Source organism: Phoenix dactylifera, chromosome 11, assembly GCF_051530095.1.
Source record: "Phoenix dactylifera cultivar Ajwa chromosome 11, Ajwa_hap1_PhDact_Kaust_v1.1, whole genome shotgun sequence".
NCBI classification, from domain to species: Eukaryota; Viridiplantae; Streptophyta; class Magnoliopsida; order Arecales; family Arecaceae; genus Phoenix; species Phoenix dactylifera.
This window is the reverse complement of record NC_143200.1, coordinates 20856052-20880396: the sequence shown is the minus strand read 5'-3', so window position 1 is coordinate 20880396 and position 24345 is coordinate 20856052. Positions and strand designations below refer to the sequence as shown.

Below are 24345 nucleotides of genomic sequence, written 5' to 3'. Positions count from 1 at the left end.
ATTAAACCCTGTTTGGCCCACTGGATAAGGGTGCACATCATCGGATCGTTGCATTCAGCTCCAAAATTCCATGAGGTGCATCTGCATCTTGATGTGAGAACCAAATTGTTTCCCTTTGCATGTTCTGAGATTAACACAAGGGATACGAGAGCAAAAGTTTGGATCGTAAGCTTCTACGGCATAGACTCCTTCTGTCTTGGAAATTTATCTTTGCATCCTATATGTTTGCCATGTCTTTCGCTAGGGTCCATCTCCAAAAACTGCTCTCCGAGGAAGAGGTCTCAGTATTCAATAACCTTTCCTCTTCTTCTTTCTCTACTTCTTAGCTCTGCCTTTGCTTCTTCCCCTTCTGCAGCGCGAGGGAGCTTTCGCTGAATCACCAAAGTCTCGCGTGGACGTAAATTGGAAGAAGTAGGGGATGGATCCTACCTCCGTCTTTGCATGAGAAGTTGAGAACACGTATACGAGATGTGCACCTCAGAGCTACCTCGTAGCAATTTCTCAGAGCTGCCTAAGAGCTCCTCGTAGACTTGTTTCGGTTGTTGTAGTAACAATTTCTTCCCAAATTACTGGAGTAAAATCGCTGGCTACGTGCATCTATATTTCTTTTCTCTTCCTCTTATAGCCCAAAAATTAATAATGTAATAAATATTACAAAAAGCAGAAACAAAGACTTTTGAGCAATTTGTCCTATCGAGCAGCATTGAAACACCTGGAAACGCATCTTTGTAGGTTTAAATCATACACACACAAGTTACAGCTATAACAGCAAAGAATTAGCATGAAATGACCCAATTCTCTGTTTTCGACTCTCAACTAGCAAAAACCAATTGGATAAAGGTAAATTAGGCAATTTCGTTCATTTTATGTGGGGTTTTGATTTATTTTAAACTATAATTAGGAACCATCTCGGTCCTGCACATATACACATCCCAGATAGATGGCTCAGGTTCCACATCCCCTTTTGTACAATTTTTTTTCCTTGTATTTTACTTTATTTTTTGCAAGTTCTACAAGCTCTTAATCAAACCCCACCTTTCTCCATCCAAACCCTTGTCCACCATCCTCGCCGCAGCCCTATGGAATTCAGACTGACCCACTCTAAAACTAGTCCTAGATATTTATGAATATAGACTTATCTCAGTTGTAATCTTATAATTTTGATGGTTATATTAACTCAATCTATAAATTTCATAAAATTTTCAGTCCAATTATCCACACATTCTAAAATGAATTATTAACAGCTCCCCAGTAAAAGCGCCTCTTGATGATTGATGCTTTAGAACTCGCGACAAGAAACTGGAAGCATATATAATCATAATTGGAAAAAAAAAAATCATTTCGATTAAAGAACAAGTGTACGAAGAAACATTACAAGAACACCAACTGACACGTACCACCAAAAACGTGTGCTGCAAAAACAACAAAAAAAAAGAAAAAAGAAAAGAAAAATAAATCACGAGGAATAAATGGTACGGTCGATCCAACCCCTCCATCAGCCAGCCAAATGTTTACTATACAAAGGATCTAATGACGAGTTAAAGTGATCAACAGTGCAGAGTGAAGAATGACATGACGAAATCTTCACTAGAAATAACAGAATCTACCAAGGACGGGCAAACCGAAACCCTCAAGGGTAATTTCAGCAGATTAAACTCACTATGATTCACCCAAACCAGCGGAATTGGCTAAAAAGTTCAAAAATGAAACATTCATAAAAGCTCCTTGTCATAAAATGCCATCTGAAGCTGTTTGACGAGGTTGAGCCAAGCACCCACGGTTTGCCCATCAACTGTAACCCAGTCCACGGCTGTTGCTGCTGGTTGCTCCCACCACTCATCGACCTGCAAATGAAAAAAATTAAATGCAACTTTTCCATAGGTAGATACCAACCATACACACATGAGCATGTCCACAGAATCTTCCACAGCACGATCCAAGAAGTTACGTACTAATCCACATAAGATGCCAGACATGCAACCGCAGCTAGTAGCAGGTCTATCAAAAATATGACCATGAATGTTGCACTAATAAAGCAAAAGATATGTTACAGATGCAACCTGCAGCTGCCCCAAGTACAGTTTCAACCATAGAAAAAAGCAGCAAGAAGCAGCGAGCATCCATCAAGAACAAAGCGGCCAAACATCTTGGATAAGCACCTCTAAGCTACCATCGCAACAAAATTAACGACACATGGTTGGGATTGCTTACCAAGCCCCCAACACGTTGGCAATCTGCCAAGCATCTTTGAGCCTCCAGGACTGCATTCCTAAGTTCCGGCAGCCATCCTTCTGTAACAACTTTCTCTTGCTCACCGGACAACTTCAGACAATAATTGGACATCCTGCAGGGTTTATAAGCAGTTAGAACTCATTTCAGATTTTGCTTCTCTATAAACTTTGAAAAATTTCATGCTTAGAACATAAATGCAGCCTGCAAGAAAACAAAGACAGGCTCTGAGGAGCAACACTGGAATCCTCTGAGTCCAAAGCAAGCTCAAGCCTTTGCAAGGGTGCTATCTATATTGCAGGGGTGACCGATATATGAAGGATGATACCCACTGAACCAGTAAGAAGGTCGATGTGAATTAAAAATACTCTGAAATTTTATTTTATATTCCATAACTCCAGTTTTTCCTTGCCTGTGTCATCTCTAGATTCTTTTTGGCTCCTAATTTGTATTTTGACTTGTAAAACTCCAGGTTTACTTATTACTTCCATTTTAAATATCAATATGAACATCTCCAAGAATTAATTTGATTGACAGCCCATCGTCAAGCATACGAAGTGCATCACCATTAATTGGCGCTTGAACAGAACTTTGACTGGTTATTCTTCAGGTATTTAAATGAATCATAGGGAGAGAATGATTTCACCAAAGAAAATAAAGAAAGAGGGTGAAATAACCAAGACACCTCCAACCAGGAAGGTTCTTTAACAATATGTGATTGGCAAAATGTGACCTATGAACCTGAACCAGACCCAAGTGAACATCTATGCTTTTACAAGTTTCAATCTTCAAACCTAAATTTAGGGTCTCAACATATTAAGGTGCACTATAATAACAAGTTTCATTGAAGCTTGAGTCTTCAATAATAAGTACTTCAACACATTGTGCAAAATAATTATACGCAATATTAGTCCCTCCAATAAAAGGAATTGAACAATAAAATAAAGAAACTTATACCTCTCATATTCTTGTTGTACACGATGTGCATGGTTTAGTAAAACACGATTATTCTCAACAAGGTTGCGTCGAGTATGAACTAGGTTGATTGCCCTGGATAAATCCTCCAATACACTAGCCTCTGAACCCCGAAGCTTTAAACAGAATTCCATAGACTCTAGAACTGATGCCAGGCCAGCATCTGAACTTTCAGCACCTAAATGACCAAGTTCTTCCATTAAATGCAAGAAAATGAGAAACACATAAATCTCAAAAGATAATACCCTCGCAAAAACAAAACGGAATTCATGATTCAAGTTACAAGTCATAATTCCTCTGAAATAGCAAGCACGCCAAGCTGCACAGACAAAATTCTATTGAAATGCTAGCATCCAAATAGTGGTAGCAGTGCATGAATACCAAATGCTTCAATAATGCAAATAATATATTAACGGATATAATGGATACAACAATGAGAAACCATGCAAACATGTCAACATTTGTGCCACCTAAGTAATCAACAAAAGAATAAGCAAAACCTAAATTATGCAGTCACTGAGAAGTCATCAGTGAATTTTAAGCCATGGCATGCAACCAAATGGTAACATCACATCAAGTGTCCAATAGTAAGCACATGATGACCAATTTTGTAGCTATAACATGTTAAGTTCTTTAATAAAACAACAACTAGGGCCTCTAATTGCAAGTGCATGGAAAAAATATTTCAATTTAATGGTAACTGAGATGAACTGGGACTTGTCTCACTGGTCATACCCAGAGGTTCTGGATTCGAATCTCGGATGGTGCATTTCTATGTATCAGGACCTAGTTAATTATGGTGCAGGTGGGCTGCCCTCCACCTAAAAAAAAAAACGAAAAAGAAAAAAAGGAGAAAGAAACAGGACAATTGACCGATAAAGCAACAGTTTAGCAATGAGCTGGCTTGACATTCAAAAATACAACCAAAAGAGACGAAAGATCTTCTATTATATAATAAGAACATTCTAGCATTCAAGTTATTTAGTCTGCTTTTGGATATACTTTCAGAAAACAATTTTTTCCCTCTTCTTTACTAGAAATATTGGAATTAAAAAATTAAATTTGCAGAAGAGGGTGGTCTGGTTGTAAAAAAGTATAATGGTAGAAGCAAGGCAAATAATATGATAAAATTCTGAAATTCTATTTTGGATATATTGAATCCATGATATCAGGATTTTATTGATGCTTGCAACATAATCGGCTGGGTGTGGATGAATAAGTAGTACCTCTTTGTTTTTTTGAAAAGAAAGAGAGAAGGCCATGCATAAGAGCAATCTCTTATGGTCCCTTGGCAAATCATTATGCAGAGCTAGTGATGCTATCAAGGCACATTGCCCAGGTGTTCACATGAAAGCTTACCAGGATGATACTGAAGAGCAGCAGAAATGCGACATACAGATGGAATTGCTGATGGATCTCCAGCACCAGCTCTTGCTGTCAATATAGCAGCATTCTTCTCTGCAGCTAAAAGTGCATCTGGTCCTGTAGCACCATTCGCACCCATGAACTCCAAAAGACCCTGCTCAAGTAAGGCAAACAAATATCGCATTAAGCTTCCAGAAATGATGCATATATAGATGTATTCTGCAAGTACAAGACAATTATGATCATTCCGATAAGTCCTAAAAGGCTAAAATTGTAGAATAATATATCAAGTATTAAAATCAGATAAAATATATGGAACATAGATATCAGAAAGAGAGGATCATAAATAGCTAAAATAAAATCAAAACATATGCTTCCAATTCTTGGCTGAAGTCTACTGTTAAATGCTACATGGGGATTTTACACCAACTTTCATTTGTTTGGATGATCTTTCTAGGGAAGGCTACATGAAGATGTCATTGTCCCTAGAATAATATATGCAGCACTAAAAGCCACATGATTCATAATATTTTATTCCTATAACAATTTGTGAAATTACCAACCTGTGCAGTTGCTGGCATCATGTACAAACTATTGTCCAGACTTTGATAGAAGGCAGATATTTCTTTTTCTATGAGATCCTTTGCACTATTTGAAATGTTCACCACAGCAGTGCATGCTGGAATGATTGTCCTTGCTGCATGTTCCCGTGCAGCTAATGGTTGCTGGTCCCAAAATGCCGATGCATCCTACAGCATATAGAGATCAGTTAACTTCATAAGGTAAAACTGGGCACAATATTAGCAAAACACAAAAATTTGCATCTCCCAACAAGATTCCCATATTCAGCCTATGGATCAAAATACCTATCATAAACAAGAGACAGGAACCATCACTGTCTGCTATCAAATACCAGGCAAGCTGTGAGGATAAATATGGGGTTTAAAAGTTATATAAATCGAAGAAAATTTATGCATTTAAAAAAGAACAAGAATCGAGCATCTGTTTCAGGAATGGGTGTATGATAGTTAGAAGAGTAAATAAACATTTCTCTCTATTTGAGAGTTTCTACCACTATATAATGATTACATGGATGTCTTCCTATAAAATTCTTCTTTTCAAGTCAAACTTAATGGATGTCTACCACTCAAACGCTGATTTCCAATTGCTTCAGTCCTATCGTTGTTTACCTCTACATCCTTTTATAAAAATAATCAAAGTAGTGAAAATCTCTAATAAGTGAGTCTCTCGTTCTTCAATCTAATATGAATCCACATCTCAACTTGTGACACGGACACACCATTACCTAGGATGTCACTAGGTTTAACCGTGGGCCTGAATTTAGACTGTTGCAGAACAGAAAATGGAGTCCAAGCTCTTTGACAGCTACAGATTTGCACGAGAGTACCCATCCTGATGACATCCTTCCACATACTTTGTTTTGATATAACCATTTGTTACTCCTACATTCTCCAGACTGCCAATCTTATCTACTCATAGCATGCACCAAAGCTTTTCTTCCTGCATGTTAGTTAAAGTAATTGTGACATGTGTGAGAGGTCAGGACTTGTTCATTGGCCCTTTATTGCTATCCAGTTGTACATGAATATACAAACTGATATACCTTTCTCCCTCATGATCGACCAAACATGCTTGCTTCTCTATCAAATTTTAGTGTAAAGCAATTAACAAACATAAGTTCCTCCACGCTCTGAATTATTCCATCCATGACATTTGTAGAAATTCACCCCAAAGGATGACCTTTTTTGTGTGTGAATCAAAAAAGCTTTAGATAAATCCTGAATAAAACACTAACTTTTAAATTACATAATCAATTGCAAACTGGTGAAGCAATACTTAGAAGCAATTTTAAAATGTTTTCTTATTGCCAGGCAGGAACCTTCATCTAACACATGGCTGAGAAGGGCTAGGTAGAAACAGCTCCTTGTAATCACGATCCTGAAGCTAAAGTCTTTAACTAACAAATGTGACCAGAAATTGCATGTCTCATTTCCAAAAGGGCCAAAGAACACTAATACATAGACAATAGAGGAGTCCTATCCAGCACGACTCTATCCCCTGCCTTACCCATCCACTGTGGCAGGAGGAGATTGGCGCGACACAGGGGTTGGTGATCTTCAAGTGAGGGTTGGGCCATTTACTGGGCACCACAGTAGAGCTATGTTGGATAGGGAAGAGAGCAGGGAATTAGTCGTGCTAAATAGCATTTTTCAAAGTCATCATTTTTAAATCAGTTCTCTCAGTTTTCAAAAGCATGATGGTACATGGTAAGGAATACAATATGAATAACTGGAAATGATGAAAGAAAATAAGCTACAAGACATGTTAAGGATTTGTTTCCTTTTTAACCTACAAATTTAGCTCATAGTCCCAACAAGTGCATCACAGAAGAATATACCAGACAACCACGGCCTTATGTCAAACAGCTGACCTTATATAACTAGACAATAGTAGAATAGAACTGGTTCATGTTAGAAGAGCATGAGGAAACCAACAAAATGAGGCTATAATGGAATGACTCAAATTGGAAAGAACTTTTTCAATCAACTCTTTATTTTTCAGTGCTATACAATATAGAAGATTAGTGGTGTTGATTCATCTAAGTTTCTTTAGCATTTGCAGTTTTTTAAGGCCTTTTTAAGTAGGACTATTCACCCACATATGTGATCATGTAATGATACAATCATTTTATGCATAAATGACCAGTCTGAACAGACATCAATGGGTCGCTAGAAGAGTTGAAAATGAAATATTGCTTTTCAAAAATCATGAACAGCCTTGACTCAAAAACCACAAGAGGTGAAAATTAGAACGAGCCTTCTAACCATATTGGCCCTAAGAAGAGCAGTATAAATAGACTCCAGTTCTGATCTACGAGCATCAAACTCTTCAATTTTTTTCCACTTTTTCTTCAGGGAATCTTCTGCTTCTTTCCACTCTGTGCACAACTTATTCAAGCGTTGCACCTCGGATGTCAGTGTTCTCAAGCTTGCCCTCAATCCAGCAACATCTCTTTCCCTGGTCCAGACTTCTAACTGCATAAAAGGGAAAAAATCACGATCAGAATAGAGCATTGTCAAAGCATCTGAATGCAATAATATTTGTTCGAGGCACAGATTCCACTAATTGCAGAAAACATCACATGAGACCATGAAAATACATGCAGCCATGTGATCAGAATAAATTATTTCTGTTACAGTTGGCTATACAAACAACAATGCGACATGAATGCCTGCCACTTGCCCAAGCAGGTCAATCCCTGTAGTGAATTCAAAAAAAAAAATATATATATATCCTTAGAACAAACATGCTGATGAAAGGAACAACCTCTCCATATGCGGGGTTAAAACTGCATACATTTGATCCTCCACAGACCCCGTAATGACAAGAGCCTCCTGGATTGGGCCTCCCCTTTTTTATAAAAGGCATACAGAACATGCAGCTTTGCAATAAAATAGGCAAATGAATTCTAAGTTTCTAGCCGATCAGATATAACCCAATATTTCTCTTAGTCATGCAGTTCCTCACATGGCACTGAAGTAATTTATCTTGCCTAGATATTTCAGGAGTTTTGACATGTGTCTTTAATCGGATAGGGAATAGATTTCAATAAAATTTAACTTGAACCAGTGGGAAGAAGATGTCTCATAGGCCTTATAACTGGAAAAGGAACATGAAGCTTTCAAAAGTTAAGAAATTTAGAATGAGCAGACTGCTATCTCTCTGTCGGCTATCTTTTAATGATGTTTCCTCCTTGAATGTTGTTATATCCTTGTTTCAACATTTCCTCTTCCTCTCTTTTTTCTAAACCCATTTTCTTCTCATGCAAAGCTTTCTTCTTGATTGGTTGTTTCCATCTTCCAAAAGAGATACTTTCATGTTTTTCATAAAAGCATTTGGTATCGACCAATTTTAAACTTACACAAATTGCCTTTAATTTAGTGGTTTCCTTCTGATACATTTCAGCTTGCAATAGAAGCTTTCAAGAGATTGCCTATGTGGCCATCAAAGAACCCAACTTAGGTGGGGCAGACACCTGATGCGTTGCTTATGACTGGGCTGCGCAGACCCTAAGCAAACACCTAAATATGTGCTGCCCAAAATGCATGCCTAGGCCTTCCTAAGCACTGAAGTGGATGGAAAAGGATGGGCACCATGTCCAATAGTATAAACTCCCGATCTCAAACAACACACACCTCTTTCCCTCCCCCCACCAACATCCTTCCCTTAAAGAAGAGAGGAGAAAAATAGATAGGGTTTCAGCAGCTGAAAACAAGTGCTATGGCAACAAGGAAGGTGGGGTTTCAGGGCCAGTAATGGCAGCAGCAGCAGCAGTGGGTGGCAGGTGAGGGTTCTTCCAGTCCACTCTTGTGCCTTTACTCCTCCATCTTCCCCCTTTTCTGTTGTTTCTGTCTGCCATGACCACTACAGCGACCATCGCCAATAATGGACTTGAGGTGCATTTGTGGGGTCATTGCTGATCAGATTTTTTTTTCCCTGGGTTGCCTCATCTATAGGTGCTCATCCAGTGCCAGTCATTATTCTAGTTATTGTCAGCAGTGGAATTGAGGGGTACTCATGAGGTCATTGCTTACGGGATGTCCTTTGTGATGCTTGTCCCATGGGCACCTGCCTAGAGCTTAGGCACCGGGTTGCTCCTTAGCCACCTCAATTGTCTACAATCTTCTAGACTAGTAGGCAGTAGCATGTTTAAAAAAGTTCACAGAACGCCCAAGCCCAATTCATTATATTGCATAACTAATACTGCCAAATAATATACCTTTAAACATGGGGGAGGAAAGAAAATAAAGCAAATACACATGCAAAATAAAAGTGCATACAGTTGAAACATGAATGGAAAATAACAACTAAGTACCACTTGTTGCAAACTTCATAATCTACGCATAGACATTAACTCATACACATGTTCATAGTTTTCGAGGTCCAACAAAGAAACATGCAAATGTACATGCATGCAGACATAACTACATGCATACAATGCATGATAACAAGATTTTCCAAAATTATATTTCCAAAAGACAATTATTTGCATGTTCTGAAATATGGCACTTGACATAAATAAAAATTCATAATACAACATCAACATGATGATCATCACAAGCATATCAAAAGAGTAAGAAATTTTAGCATTCTGACACTTTTAAAAGAACGATAGAAATTTAAAAAAAAATCAAACACCAAATGCATTGGGATCATAGAACCACCCAATATATAATAGCAACTTCTCTTATGAATGTAAATGCAATTACCAAGACTGCAACCTCATTTGGTACAAACTGACAATAATAACTCTCAGATTAATCAAGACACTATACCTCCAAATGCCTGATATTGCCTAGGTTCTGGGAGGTGCCTCCAGCAGGAAGAATCTGTGATGAAACAGTATCATTGCTCCCATGGAGGCGTTTTAAAAGCTTTTGACACAAGGCCTTGGATTCCGCAGCCTTGTTTAATGCATCTTCGGTGGCCACAAATTGCTGCACATGTGCTTTCTGTAAAGCAAAAGAAATATGAGGTGGATTTCAGCACCACAAAAGATTGACGACAAAAATTTCCATGACACCCTATCAGGTCCAAGGTAACCGATTCAACATAACCTTCATATTTCAAATAAATTACATGAACAACTCACTTTACGAAAAGATCATATACAAAACCAAAAATTTTCAGTTTGAATATTTCTCACTAGCTTCACTTTTTTCCAAGTTGTACTGTAATGTTTGTTATAGATATTGAAATATTTTTGGGAACTTAAGCAGATCCTGCTGAACTCATCTCCCCCATGTATATAGTTGAGGTTTTCACTTTTGAAATAAATAAACAAATTTTCATCTCTATGCGAACCATCTTGCATGCCAACACACATTTGAAACAGTTTTCTGTGATGTAGGAGTTAAGGGTGTGAGAATACATGGTGACGAAATAACTAATAAAAAAAGATCCCAAATGTATTTAAGCCAAAGCATGTAAACCATAAACAATCCACAGTTCCAAAAAATTACAGAAAATCAAACATAACTAGTAATGAAAGTGTTGTTGCAAAAGCAAACTGCCAGGAAAGGTTACTCATAACAAGTTGCATATGTTCATGTTTGAAAATGAGAACATAACAAAAATAAGTACATTTAATTGTTCTCTATCCAAAAGGTCAAGAAAATGAAACTTGCTAAAGACAATTAAAGGATGTCACACTCAAAGAGGGATACCTGTCTTTCAAGAAGCTGATTATAAGTTCCCTTTGTGGTCAATTCTGTTCCAATCTTTCCATTGCCATACACTTGATACGGTAAGGGTGAGCTTGCATCAGGCGAAGCAGCATCGGTAACTCTATCATTTTCATATTTGTATCTATATGGAAAGGGTGATAACTTTCGTCAAATGACAATTTAGTAAATAGTGCATAATATATGAACAAGCAAACTGTGAAGGAATTAGGAGCCTGCAAATTAATAATAGATCATGCTATTTGATACTTTGCAAATGCATGGAAACTATATAAACGGCTGTAGATCTGCGAGCATTAGAGATCACAGAGAGTTATAATCTTCAAGCACCATATCAATGTAAGTACAAGCAGGGATGGAAGGAATATGAAAATGAACAAGCCTAGTTATACGAGCACAGTCAGATAAGCAATAAGAAAGCAAGAAACAAATCCACAATTGGACTTTTTGTACACAAACATGTTATATTTTTCTTAACTTGATTCATATCTTGATCCATATAGATTAGATAAGACTTATTGCTAAGGCTATATTCCATTGAGTATCCTACATGTTATTTTCTTAAGGCAGTGTTCAAATTAGTTTTAACTTTGAGAGACCAGTAGTACTAACTTGAATGCCCAAAAGCATCTAAAGCCTGACTCTGTAAACTACATACATACATCCATACATGCATGCATGCATACATACATACATATATATAGATAGATATAGATATAGATATCTAGAAACAACTATAGAACTCGATAACAAAATAAACGTTTAGTAAAATATTTTGTCTATGTTATAAACTAATGCCATAGGTAATTGCATGCCTATAGCAAGCCGAAGTTACATTCGTCAAGCTCCATTAGACTCACAATATGAATATCTATACATATGTACATACGTACGTAAATACATACACACACACACACACACACAGAGAGAGAGAGAGAGATAACTCAATAATAAATAAACTTTTAGTAAACTGTTTTGACTAAAACATGCTATAAAACTAATGCTGCAGGTAATTGCATGCCTACAGCAAGCTGAAGTTACATTTGTCATGCTCCATTAGAATCACCATGTGCAAATATTCATAAGGAGATGGCTATAACAAGAAAACTTAAGTGGGTTTCGTACTTTGGCTCTAAGAAATAGGAATTGATTCTAGGCAAATTGGTTATGATATATACTTCAAAGCCTCACCCTCAATGCATCAATATAAGCATGAATAAATGAACTGAAGAGATTCTCACAGCTCATGTGATGCTCCCTATGAATCCTGCATGATTTCATTTTTTCATGAGATCTTCCACATTTTCCAGACAAGAAGCATGTGATGGCTCTTCATATCAGTTCCACATAAGAATTTCTCTCTAATGATTGACAATTTTATATTCAACTGGTGGCAAGAGACATATTTGGTCAATAGCCATCTACTTGCAATAGATGTATCTAAATATCAAATTAGACAACACTCACATACACATCACAGTGTTTGCATGCAACAAAAATCATGGTGACAGATAAGGATCAGCCAGTTTGATAATGAATTGTCATAAAAGGTTAAATCTTAGTATCTAATTTCCAATTACAGGACCACAAAATGGCCTTTTTTGCTTTCTAGGCTTAGAAAAATTTGATGTAGAGTGCTTGGACGGCAGGGGGTTAGATTCAATGATTTATTATCCCAAATATATCAATTGATATGTCTAACGCACAAATCCCAAATTTTGAGCCAAAAGGGTTGGGTTGGGAATTAAGAACTAGGGTCAATATGGCTAATATGCCATTGATGATAAGAGAAAGAAACTGGAATTGATACTTTCTTGTTTAGAAGGGAATCTGGATTTGGATATCTCATTTCTATACAATTTCGATTATACAGAAAATAAAATCTGAATATAGAAGAAATGAAGGGGGAAAAGTGAAATCCAACGCAAGAATATAGCTACTTATTTCATAATCAATTCAATAATTTGAATTGCAAGATGATGCCTATGCGTCATCCTTAACCATATCTTTACAGTCTTTCTCCAGTTAACTCCTCATTGAATTTCTAAGGACAAAGAAAAACAAATTGTTTCATTTTTCCTTAGCCTATTTCAGGAGGATTTCAGAAACAAAATTTATATCTATATAAGAAATTTGACATTCCAATGTTGAGAACTTTTATAGTTGATGTTTGCCTGCTAATAGGAGATCACATAATGTGAGGGGCAGAAAGGAGATAAAAAAGAAATGTGATCTTTGAATTAAGTAAGTTTTCAATTCTGTAGTTTTGCGATACATTTCATAACTTTTAAACACATTCAATTCATTCTATAGTGATCAATAAATTGCTGTAATTACAAACAAGCAATTTTTTTAAATTTTTGCAATTAGACAATGCAAGCAATATTGTCACTCTCATGCAACCCTATTTAATCCGACTCTGTAGTTTAGTTCGCCCTCATCTTAGCAAATTCTAGTTTCCTCTCACTCACAACATACATAGATATAACCTGCAGCTCACATACTTGACCTTCTTGTTTACCTGTATAATAAGTTGCCTCATCTTGTATACCAGATTTTGTGGCTTAAAACATCAACATTAAGAAAGAAGCCACGAACCTGGCATCAGCCCTCACCTTTTTTAATCTGAGCTTGTGACTGCCATCAGCAATGCAAAGCATTAAAAAGGACCATTGGAGAGATGGGGGAAAATCTATGCTAGCTTGTCCACTAATTTAAGTCAACAAGTGTTTGCTTAATTCTGTGTATAGTTATAATGGATTTGTCATTCAAAGAACATTCATATGGGGAACCCACTTGGGCTAGTGGTTTCATTGCTAACTAAGTGCATACAATGACATGTGACGTCCTATGGTCAAAACAGTGCCTGACAGGTGCCACAAATAATGAATGCATTTCTACCACATACCAAAAAAATGTTTGCACAGGAAAATTACTAGCAATATCTTATTAATACTTATGATGAAGACTGATATATTATGTAAGCAAAAGATTATAATTATAATTTTGGAAAGCTTTTGACTTGTCTAGAACAATAGAAAGAAGCATAAACAATGACAAAATTAGAAACTTCATGCTATAAATACCTCAACAGTTCTGCATCAGCTCTGATGTCGATCTTTTCAGTTTCTCTATGAATAAGCATATTAACCCTTGAAGTATACATAGTTATTGACTGAAGTAGAAGAGAAGGATTTTTCAGTGCATCTAGTGCTACTGTTTTAATATCTTCAGGAAATTCACCATCTAAATCAAGGCCAAGTTTGGCAGCATCTAACTGGGGATTCAAGCTAATGCCACTCCCTTCATATGCTGGAAAAGTACTACGAATTCTTTCGATCATATGAGCAGCAAGAGTTTCACATGCTTTCCGAATATTTCTTTCTCTTGAAGTCTCTATGAGAATGATGTCATCTGACGACCTATTGCCCTTGACGGTTGAGTAAACCGCATCTTTCTCACCATGTGCATGGAGATCATCAACTGCATCGACAGCACTACCTGTAGTCAGCCTCCGCACATCTCTTGCTTGATTTACATAGTGATGAAGACGTCTTTGGTACTCGGCAAATATCTTAGTTGCTTCATCACATTGCTGATCACATGCCTCCAACATCACCTGCTTGTGCCTGATATGTTAAAACACAAAGTAAAAAATTCAACAAGATAAATACCATAAGAAATGAAGCATAAAAGACTATTGATAGTTTCCACTATGGACACTAATCATAGAACATAAAGATACTATACCAACAAAGGAAGCATGCTTTCACAGGACATTCTCCCAGCCATCAACTTTTTATCAGGCAATTTCAGATAGGAGGAAAAGGGAAATGAAAAAAAAAATCACCAATTTTATATATAGTTCCAACCAGAGTAAAACAAAAGGAAGAACTAGTCAAAAAGATATCGTCCCCACTTTGCTTCCATTCTGTCGGATCTCTGTAAGAATGTAAATTAGAGGACAAAGAGTGTATATTTCTTATCATTTTTCTTTGGTAAACCCTCGCCTGCCGGTACCAATCTCATCTATCAGCAAAGAGAACAATGAGAGAAGAAGACTATAGACTACATCTCTTCTACTAGTTTCCTAAGTCAGATTTTAAGCAGTTTCTACTAAACCAAATTTACCAAACAAATGAACAGATAAGAAAAATCTCTTCTTTTTCCATCTTTCTTTTTCAGTCTTATTGAGTTCCTTACCTGGCATTAGACCTCTCGTCAAGCATTCTCTTCCGCTCCGACTCCTCCCTGGCAACCTCAACCATCCGAGCCCTCAGCTCCTTCCGCTGCCTCCTCACCACGTTCCTCAGCCTCTCTGCCTCCTCCTCGGCCAGATCCCTCTCCCTCAGAGCGGCCTCCCTGGACTCCAAAGACGAACCCTCCTCAAACTTTCCCTTCTCCCGCTCCCTCCTCCTCCCCCTCCCCCCATCCACCGCCGGCGGAACCCCGTGCACCATAATGTTCCTCCGCGCCGTAGCCACCGTCCGCTCCGAGCGGACCCGCTGGAGGAGGAAGCCCCACATCGGCGCCATGTTCCCCCGGCAGATCTTGCGGAGCTGGTCGGCGGAGGGCGGCGGCGAAGGGTACCCCATCTCCTTCTGAAGCCACTCCAGGATCGCCTCCGGCCGCGGGGCGGAACCCCCAGGGCCCTGCATTCCTCCGGCCGGCCGGATCGCCGCCCGGGAAACCCTAAGCGCCGCCGGATCTCGTCCACAGTCGATCGGAGAGGAAGGTTTCACGACCGCGCCGGCAATCCAGATCCGACAAGAGCGGACGGCAGCGGCACCATGGAAACCCTAGCGCTGCAAGCCTGCAAGATTCTTCAAGGCTGGGATGGGGTTTTCGGTCTGAAAACGAGCGAGGAGCGAGGGCTTCTGGTGAGAGTTTTCGAAGCGGACGAGCGAGTTTTCGAAGCGGACGAGCGAGGGATGTGCTTTGATTGTACGCCGCGGTCGAGGTTTAACTAACCGGTGCCACCGACCGTTGGACCTGTGATGATCCGCTGTCTTCTTCTAAAACGCCGTGTACCCCGGTGGCAGGGAAACGCTGGGGTCAACTGCCGGCTAGCAGCCTTAAAAAATGAAAGAAATGGGCTAAGGTCAGGCCGGGCCAGGATTCGACGCCTAGGGCGCCGACCGTCTACTATTTCTCTTGAGATTCCTTTGTTTCGCAAGGATAATTTTATCCCATCAAATATATATATATATATATATATATATATATATATAAATAATATTTAAGAAATTAATTTTATATATTTCATTGATTATTAAAAAAAATAATTCTAAAGTGGCTTATATTTAGTTGAGCAAATATTTTTTTAAAAAAAATTGTGTAAAATATCTATTACATCCTTAAAAAAAAATTTACCTATGAATTTTGATGGATAATTTTGGAAAAAAAATATTTCAATTTTCAATTTGTCGGAAAATTTTTTTCCATATTTCTCTTTTTTTTTATGAAACATTAGAATCTTATTTTCCTAAAAATATTATTTTTCCATTTCTCTCCTTTAAAAATTTTAACCAAACAAAAAGTCTTTTTTGTTTTTCTATTGGCCATTATTTTTCTCTTTTTTTCATACAAACCAAACGAGCCGTTAGCTCCATGCTCTACTTTTTCTGCATTTGCATTTGCTAAGATTTTGCAACGGCAATTGCCTATTTAATATCTTCTTCATTGTAAAGATGGATTATTTATGGTAAATTCAATAGTAATTTTATCATCTTATGATCGAAAGAAGGGAAACATGCATAATCTTTAGAATTTTTTATCCATTTTCCTTATCGATGTGCATGCTTATAGTTGGTGCGTCTTATAATTACACTTCCATATAAAATATGAGAGAAATCTACATACTTAAAATTCATTAAGATATCTTTTATCTGATAAAGACTTAAGAACATGATTTGTCGCTAAAGATCTACGAATTATTATAGCAAATATGCTTATTTTCGATTCTTAGTCTCTATTTAACATTATTAAGATTGTCCAGTTTTTAGATCACTTTATGCATAGCTTATAAATCTCCAAGTCATATAATTTTTAGTATGTAAACAATTTAGTGACGGTAGATTACATCCAATAGATTGAATTACTGATGTGGACTTTTTCATTCTTTAATTTAAATTTGACTAAGAGAACGCCACAAGGATGTGGCGATACCAGTGTCTATTATAATGAGGACTCACGTGCTCTGGTTTTGCAGACTCAGAAAACCGCATCCAGGCAACTCTGATCGACTTCGGTTGCCGGTGCAATAGAATAGGTAGGAGTACATTATGGCAGGATCAGTCACCTGGGCAAACCAACCTTCCTCCAAGAAGACAATCTTAGATGCATTCTGGGATGAAGGAATAACCGATCTTCCCCACCTCGACTCTCACTCAACCGGTGGAACAGCTTCCCGAAACACCGGAGAAGGGGTTCTCAAACGGCGAAGCCTTACTTTGCCTCCTTTCACCAAGGTGAAAGAAGGGGTTCTCAAACGGCGAAGCCTTATACCAGTCGTGCTTGGAAAGTGGCTGCTACGAAGAGAAATGGATTCTTAGTCCCGCTTGTTGACTCTTGGCAATAACCGTTGGTAGAGTTCTTGTTTCCGGTGTAGATGTTATCAACTCGGTAAGGCGAAGAACAACCAAAATTTCCGAGAAAATGCCATTAAATGGTTTAGAGATATCCAGTCAGTAAATCCTGAGACTAGTCTTTGATTAGGGTCAATCTTGGCAAAGGACAAAGATTGATGAGTGGGATGATCTGTTTTCAAAGGAGTTTTTCTGTCTCCTCCACAACTCAAGAATTTAAATTAAATTCTTTAATTTAATTTGACTAATCTAGAAATATAAGAAACATGGCCATTTGTGCAATTTTTGGAATAACAGGGTATTCATGCAAGATAATTGAATAAAAGTGGGAATATTTGGGGCTTTGCATATATGAAATATTCTGGCCAAAACATCATAGCTCATTGAATGTTAGGGGATAAATGCTACTTTTTCCATGTACTTTCAGATACGGGAGAATTTGGCCGGCCCTCCTTGTTATATGCCCCTTTGGCAAAGTCGTGCCTTCCACTTCAAATTTGTTTTGGGAGAGAGTCTACAAGGTGGTTGCGCTCGGGCCCAAGAAAACTGGGCCCATTACATCAAACCGATATGGGCCCCATCAAACCGGAGCCCGTTCAACCTATTTGAAAATCCTATTCAACAAACAAACCAAAAAAAACAAAAAATAAATAAATAGATTTTTTTATAAATATCTACCTAAATATCAAATTTTGTATGAATATCCTCATAAAATTGATATTTATATGTATATCCTCGTAAAATACTTGTTTTGCTATTCTACTTTTTTCTTATCTTTATTTTTGTATATGTATCCATGCCATCTAATACCGTTAAAAAAATTAATGGTTTCAAATTAAAATAACTAAAATATTTAATGAGTAGATGTAAAAAAAAATAAAATGATCATAATAAAAAAATAATTTTAAATTTTTATTTTATTTTTTAATTAAAATAAATATAGTTTTAATTAACAAGAAGTACCATTGTATCACAGGCACTCGTATAAAAACAGTATTTTATAAATATACAAAAATAAATATAAGTTTTAAAAAAATATTTATGTAAATTTAAATTTTTAGACGAATATTTATTTAAAAAAATTCAAAAAAAAAATCAAATTCCGATAAGAATCAGGCATCTCCTCTTGGCCGAGGTTTCTTCCATCGTGAGTGGAGATATGGGAGCCGAATTCGAGTACGAACACGGCGTTCGAGCAGGACTTGATAAGAACTCTGATGTTAACAAAAAAAAAAAAAAATAAGAACTCCGGAAGGCGTAGAGGTTATAAGGAATCGAGGAAGGCCTGGGACCAACAAAGCCATGGGATTAAAAAGAGTATATTTCTTTGGAATCAATGGCCGAGGACTCGTCGCCCAGGGAGAAAAAAACCTTGTTGAGTACACGATGGTCTATTTCGGTCGGGTCCATATGGCTCGGCCTCGCGGTTTTGTAGGGGAAGAGCCCGCGGCGACGGAGCCGGCTACGGGCCCAGCGGCGAGCCCATCCGGTGCGTCCCCTTTCCCTCCTCCTCATTTTAATTTTTTTGGAAACTCGTCCGATCGACGGCACCATGAAAGAAATCCTCGATTTCAGAAATTTGTTGACCATAACTCTGTAATTCCTTGCCATCACGGTTGCAAGAACAATCTTCTAGTTGTGCGTCGATTATTGATTAAACTGGGGGGATCGCATGTTTAACCAGAGTCTCACATCTCTCTGTTCAATTTGTTCTAAGTAAATTTTTTCTACCTGCAAGCAATTGCGTCGACAGTATGAGCATTTTCGGTGAGCATCAAATACTATATGCATTGCCGTTTTGATTCGAAATTGGCGGTTTGGTTAACTGGCCTTGCCGGAATCTGAGCAGGCAGAAGAGCAATGATGCGAGCAAAGACTGTTTACAGGAGAAGAAAAGGGGAACAAAAATGAATTCTTGGATGAAGTAAAGAAGGATGCTCCGACAAGCGCAGTGGATGTGCCGGTTCCCGAGATAGATATGATTTTTTGGTTAAATCAGTGATGGCTTTCTATTCTACAAGGCATTTGGGTATTGGAAGAATAAATTGAGTGAATTCTTTCCTGTGTTGAAAATGTTCAGCAATCCTGATATTTATATCAGGCTTGTACAGTGTGAACGATACTAACAAGAACGTAACAATAACACCAGAAGGATAGAGTCATGCGGTTCTACAATCATCGAGGGAGGTTAAGTTGTTTGAGATCCTATTCATGTGGGATTCCCTTTGGTAGAATCGGTCAAGGATGTTTGAGCCATCACTTGACTGGTGTGTTCCATCACTTGACTGGTGTGTTTTAGTGACCCTTCAATACGCTCCAGCAAACTCAACGAGACCTCGTCGATGTTGAGTTTGAGCCGTAATTGATTGAAGCAAGCCGTCGAGAGTGGTTTGGTAAGAGCATCCGCAATTTGATCATGAGTAGAGATGAGGCATACTTGTAATAGGTTTTTGTGGACTCGCTTCCTAACAAAATGATAATCAATCTCTATGTGCTTGGTGCGGGCGTGAAACACCAGGTTGGAGGAGAGATACGTGGCTCCAATATTGTCACACCATAGCAAAGGAGTAGGCAACCGAGCGAAGCCCAGTTCGGCCAGGAGGGAGGAGAGCCAGTGAACTTCGGCTGCCCCATTGGCTAATGACTTGTACTCGGCCTCGGTTGTGCTGCGTGCAACTATGGGTTGCTTTTTGCAATTCCTGGAGATAAGTGTATTACCAAGATAAATGCAGTAAGCACTCACAGATCGTCGGTCATCATGGTCCCCGGCCCAATAGCATCTGTGAACGCCTGTAAATATAGAGAGGGTGATCTGTGGATAACAAGACCGAAAGAAAGAGACCCTTTGAGATATCGCAATATCCTCTTAACAGCTTGCCAATGGGATTGTAGCGGACGGTGCATGTAGCGGCACACCAAGTTGACCGAGAAGGCGATGTCGGGTCGAGTAAAAGATAAGTATTGTAGGCCGCCAACGATGCTGCGGTACAAAGAAGGGTCTGAAAATAAATCACTGTCGTGGGCAGACAAAGAACACGAGGTCGCTATAGCAGAAGAACACGGCTTGGCTCCGTCGATCTTGCATCGACGAAGCAAATCGCCAATGTACTTCCGTTGGGATAGGTACATACCAATTGAGTGTCATAACACCTCGATGCCCAAGAAGAAACTCAAGTCCCCAAGGTCTTTGACAGCAAAAACACATTGTAAAGAAGAGATAAGGGAAGAAATCATGGACGAACGTGAACCAGTAATAATAATGTCATCCAGATAAATGAGAACATAAAGAACTCCACAGCTTCTTTTGAGAATGAATAGAGAAGTGTCGGCTTTAAAACCGTGAAAGCCAAGCCGAAGTAAATAATCACTAAGGCGAGAGAACCATGCTCGCGGCGCTTGTTTGAGCCCGTAAAGCGACTTATGGAGCCGGCAAATGTGATTTGGAAATTGAGGATGGTGGAATCCCGGAGGTTGTTGCATATAGACTTCCTCCGATAGATCGCCATGTAAAAAGGCATTTTGAATGTCAATTTGGCGAATAGACCAATTGAGGGATACGGCGAGAGATAGAACCATCCGTATAGTGGCCGGCTTGATGACTGGACTAAAAGTTTCTGAGAAATCCACACCCTCTTGTTGATGAAATCCCTTAGCAACAAGGCGCGCTTTGTAGCGATCAATGGACCCATCAGCCTTGCGCTTGATTTTGAATACCCATTTGCAACCAACTATATTGCAGGAGGCATTAGACGGAACCAAAGACCAAGTGCCATTTTTCAATAGAGCATCAAATTCAAAGTTCATGGCAGCCCTCCAATTAGGATTTTTGACAGCCTTAGTATAGCATGTAGGTGCAGAATCATCTGCAGAGGCAGAGGCAAGTAAAGCCCGAGGAAGGGGGTACCGAATGGTACCATCAGTAGGCACCTTAGGCTTGTAAATATCTCTCTTTGCCCTTGTGATCATAGGATGATAAGAAAATGCTACCGGTTTGGAGGGAGTTGGCGGTGCAGTAGAGGCAGCAACATCAGTAGCAGGTGGGCTAGGTGAGCTATGAGTAGCTGGAACAAAAGCTGAAACACTTGGAGGTAGAGTATTAGTTGAATCACAGCTATGTGTTGGTACAGAAGAGGGTTGCACATTTGAATCAGCATGAGGAGTAGGTTGTGGAGAGAGAGATAGAGAGGGTAGAATAGTAGAAGAAAGATTTGTGTGTGTATACAAGGAAGAATTCTGAGTACACTGAGAAAAGAAATGTTCATTGAATATTACATGCCGTGAAATGTATATACGATCGGATTGGAGATCAAGACATTTGTAACCGTGATGTTGGGTGCTGTATCCAAGAAATAAACAGGTTTTAGATTGATATTCAAATTTATGTTTATTATAGGGACAAAGATACGGCCAACATCCACACCCAAAAACACATAAAAAGGAATAATCTGGTCGTTTATGAAAGAGAAGTTCGTAGGGAGATTTGTGATTTAAAATAGGAGTCCGTAGACGATTGATAACATAGATGGCAGTTAAGAAGGCATCCTCCCAGTATTTCAGGGGCAGGGAAGCTTGGGCTAGGAGAGCAAGGCCCATCTCGACTATGTGATGGTGTCTACGTTCGACACTTCCCATTTGTTGATGGGTATGTGGACAGGCAACGCGGTGATTGATACCGCACGACTGAAAATATGTATTTAGGCGATGATATTCACCACTCCAGTCAGATTGTATAGCTTTAATTTTTGTAGAGAATTGATGTTCAACAAAAGTCTGAAAGTTATAAAAAGTAGATTCAACATCAGATTTCAATTTTAAAGGAAAGAGCCAAATAAACTTAGAATAGTCATCAACAAAACTAACATAATATCTAGAGCCATATACAGAAAGTTCTGAGGAGGGTCCCCAAACATCAGTATATATTAGATCTAATGGAGCAACAGAATTATTATGAGAACTTAAAAAGGGAAGACGATGACTCTTCGCTAGTTGAGAATCTGAGCAGACGAGGGGCCGCTTATTGTTAGAGACGGGAAGGCTAGAGGTAGAGAGAATACGACTGACCACAGGAAAAGAAGCATGCCCAAGGCGATGATGCCAATCAGATAGGTTGACACGGATGCCGACACAAGCCCATGCATTAGAGGACCTTGGCGGAAGAGACATAGAGTAGAGGCCGTCACGCAGAGGGCCGCGATGCAGGATATTCCCCAAGTAGTCCTTTATGACAAAGTAAGAGCCATGAAATTCAAAAAAGCAATTATTGTCAGTGGCAAAACATTGGACAAATAATAAATTCTTTTGAATTTTAGGGATAAGAAGGACGTTATTAAGGCGAAATGAATTTTTTGAATTTGAAATGGTGGAATGGCCGATTCGAGAAATGCGCAAACCTGTTCCGTTGCCCACTTGGATTTGATCCGAACCGGAGTACTCATCGCTCCTAATGTTTAGATTGTTCATATCAGCAGTAAGATGGTGGGTAGCACCAGTGTCGGGGTGCCAGTCGCCGTCAAAGGATTGTGGCTGTGCAGCTAGAAGAGCCTGCGGATTGGGATGATATGCAGCAGTTTGTGATACATTGTTGGAGTCCTGTAGGGATGGATCAAACCTTCTATAACAGGCTAGTGCACTATGTCCAGATTTGTTACAAATCTGACATGTGGCCCGAGGAGTTTGTTGCTGGTAACGTCCCCCATTAGAGCGACCAGAGCCTCTACCACGTCCACGGTTTTGGAACGAGTTCCCTCGAGTGCCACCATTTCGTCCCCGAGATTGTTGACTATTGCGAGTCGCAATATTTGCTGATGCCAGAAAAATAGTAGATGCCGCAGCAGGGGAGTTATTTGCGGCTAATCTGGATTCATGGGTTAGAAGATGACAATATATTTCTTCAAGAGACAAAGGGTCCAGACGAGTAGTAATCGACGTAACAAACGAATCATAATCGGATCCGAGTCCCGCCAATATATAACTTTGAATATCATCATCCGTCATAGAATGTCCGGCAGAGGCGAGTTCATCAGTCAGTTTCTTGAGAGATTGAAAATATTCGGTAACAGTGGTGTTACCTTTCTTGAGACTAGCCAATTGCGTACGGAGTTGTATGACTCGTGCGCGGGAGTGAGCGGCGAAGCTCCGCTCGAGAGCACTCCAAACAGCATGTGAAGTGCCATAGCCTACCACTTGGGCAAGGACACCTTCAGAGAGTGACGCCATCAGCGTACTGAGGATCATTTGATCTTGCTTACACCATTGATAGTATGCTGGATTAGGAATGGTAGCACTTTCATTTGATGCAAGAGTGCCCGGCAGGTATGGCGGTGGGGCAACGATTGTGCCGTCGAGAAAGCCAAAAACATCTTGTCCATAGAAGTAAGGGACAAGCTGTGCTTTCCATAGGAGGTAGTTCTCACGGGTTAGCTTGACCGTGATAAGGTGCGACATGGTGGAGGAGGGGACAGAGAAGGGTGTTGTTGAGGTCGTGAAGGTGGCAGCGGTAGTAGATGGGTTAGCCTCAGTTGTCGATGCACTGGTGGACATTTTTGACGTGTGTCACTTTAGAGCTCTGATACCATATTGGAAGAATAAATTGAATGTATTCTTTCATGTGTTGAAAATGTTTACAGCAGTCCCTGATATTTATATCAGGTTTGTACAGTGTGAATGATAGTAATAAGAACGTAACAATAACACCAGAAGGATAGAGTCATGCGGTTCTACAATCATCGAGGGAGGTTAAGTTGTTTGAGATCCTATTCATGTGGGATTCCCTTCGGTAGTATCAGTCAAGGGTGTTTGAGCCATCACTTGACTGGTGTGTTTTAGTGACCCTACAATATTGGGTACTTCATGGACTTCAGGGTTAGAACTTAGAAGAAGAATAAGCGACAACTCTCTGGGAGATCGATACTGGTCAACATTCA

General features: G+C 39.1%; 2 protein-coding genes across 2 annotated transcripts; both read right to left on the bottom strand.

Moving 5' to 3' along the window:
- Window positions 1-1321: 1321 nt before the first annotated feature.
- On the bottom strand, window positions 1322-15770 carry AUG5 (HAUS augmin-like complex subunit). Its single transcript, XM_008797479.6, has 10 exons — window positions 15039-15770; window positions 13922-14464; window positions 10818-10959; window positions 9927-10103; window positions 7416-7625; window positions 5133-5318; window positions 4564-4723; window positions 3187-3382; window positions 2212-2344; window positions 1322-1844 (listed from the first exon to the last, which is right to left on the bottom strand). Exons 1-10 carry the CDS (start codon window positions 15491-15493, stop codon window positions 1713-1715), a joined length of 2334 nt encoding a protein of 777 aa, XP_008795701.4. The 5' UTR covers window positions 15494-15770; the 3' UTR covers window positions 1322-1712.
- A 3861-nt stretch (window positions 15771-19631) lies between these two features.
- LOC148700708 (uncharacterized) lies at window positions 19632-23962 on the bottom strand. The gene is made up of 3 exons (XM_088707916.2): window positions 22813-23962; window positions 20967-21495; window positions 19632-20121 (listed from the first exon to the last, which is right to left on the bottom strand). Exons 1-3 carry the CDS (start codon window positions 23960-23962, stop codon window positions 19632-19634), a joined length of 2169 nt encoding a protein of 722 aa, XP_088564042.2.
- Between the last annotated feature and the right edge of the window lie 383 nt (window positions 23963-24345).

Coding starts and splice junctions, on each gene's coding strand:
- AUG5 (XM_008797479.6), bottom strand. CDS start 15,493: ATGCAGGGCCCTGGGGGTTCCGCCCCGCGGCCGGAGGCGATCCTGGAG. Junction 2,345..3,186: donor GTACAACAAGAATATGAGAG/GTATAAGTTTCT, acceptor TAAACCCTGCAG/GATGTCCAATTATTGTCTGA. Junction 1,845..2,211: donor GCCAACGTGTTGGGGGCTTG/GTAAGCAATCCC, acceptor TTTCATTTGCAG/GTCGATGAGTGGTGGGAGCA.
- LOC148700708 (XM_088707916.2), bottom strand. CDS start 23,962: ATGTCCACCAGTGCATCGACAACTGAGGCTAACCCATCTACTACCGCT. Junction 21,496..22,812: donor CCAAGTGGGCAACGGAACAG/GTTTGCGCATTT, acceptor CAAGTGTTTCAG/CTTTTGTTCCAGCTACTCAT. Junction 20,122..20,966: donor CTCGCCGTATCCCTCAATTG/GTCTATTCGCCA, acceptor ACTTATCTCCAG/GAATTGCAAAAAGCAACCCA.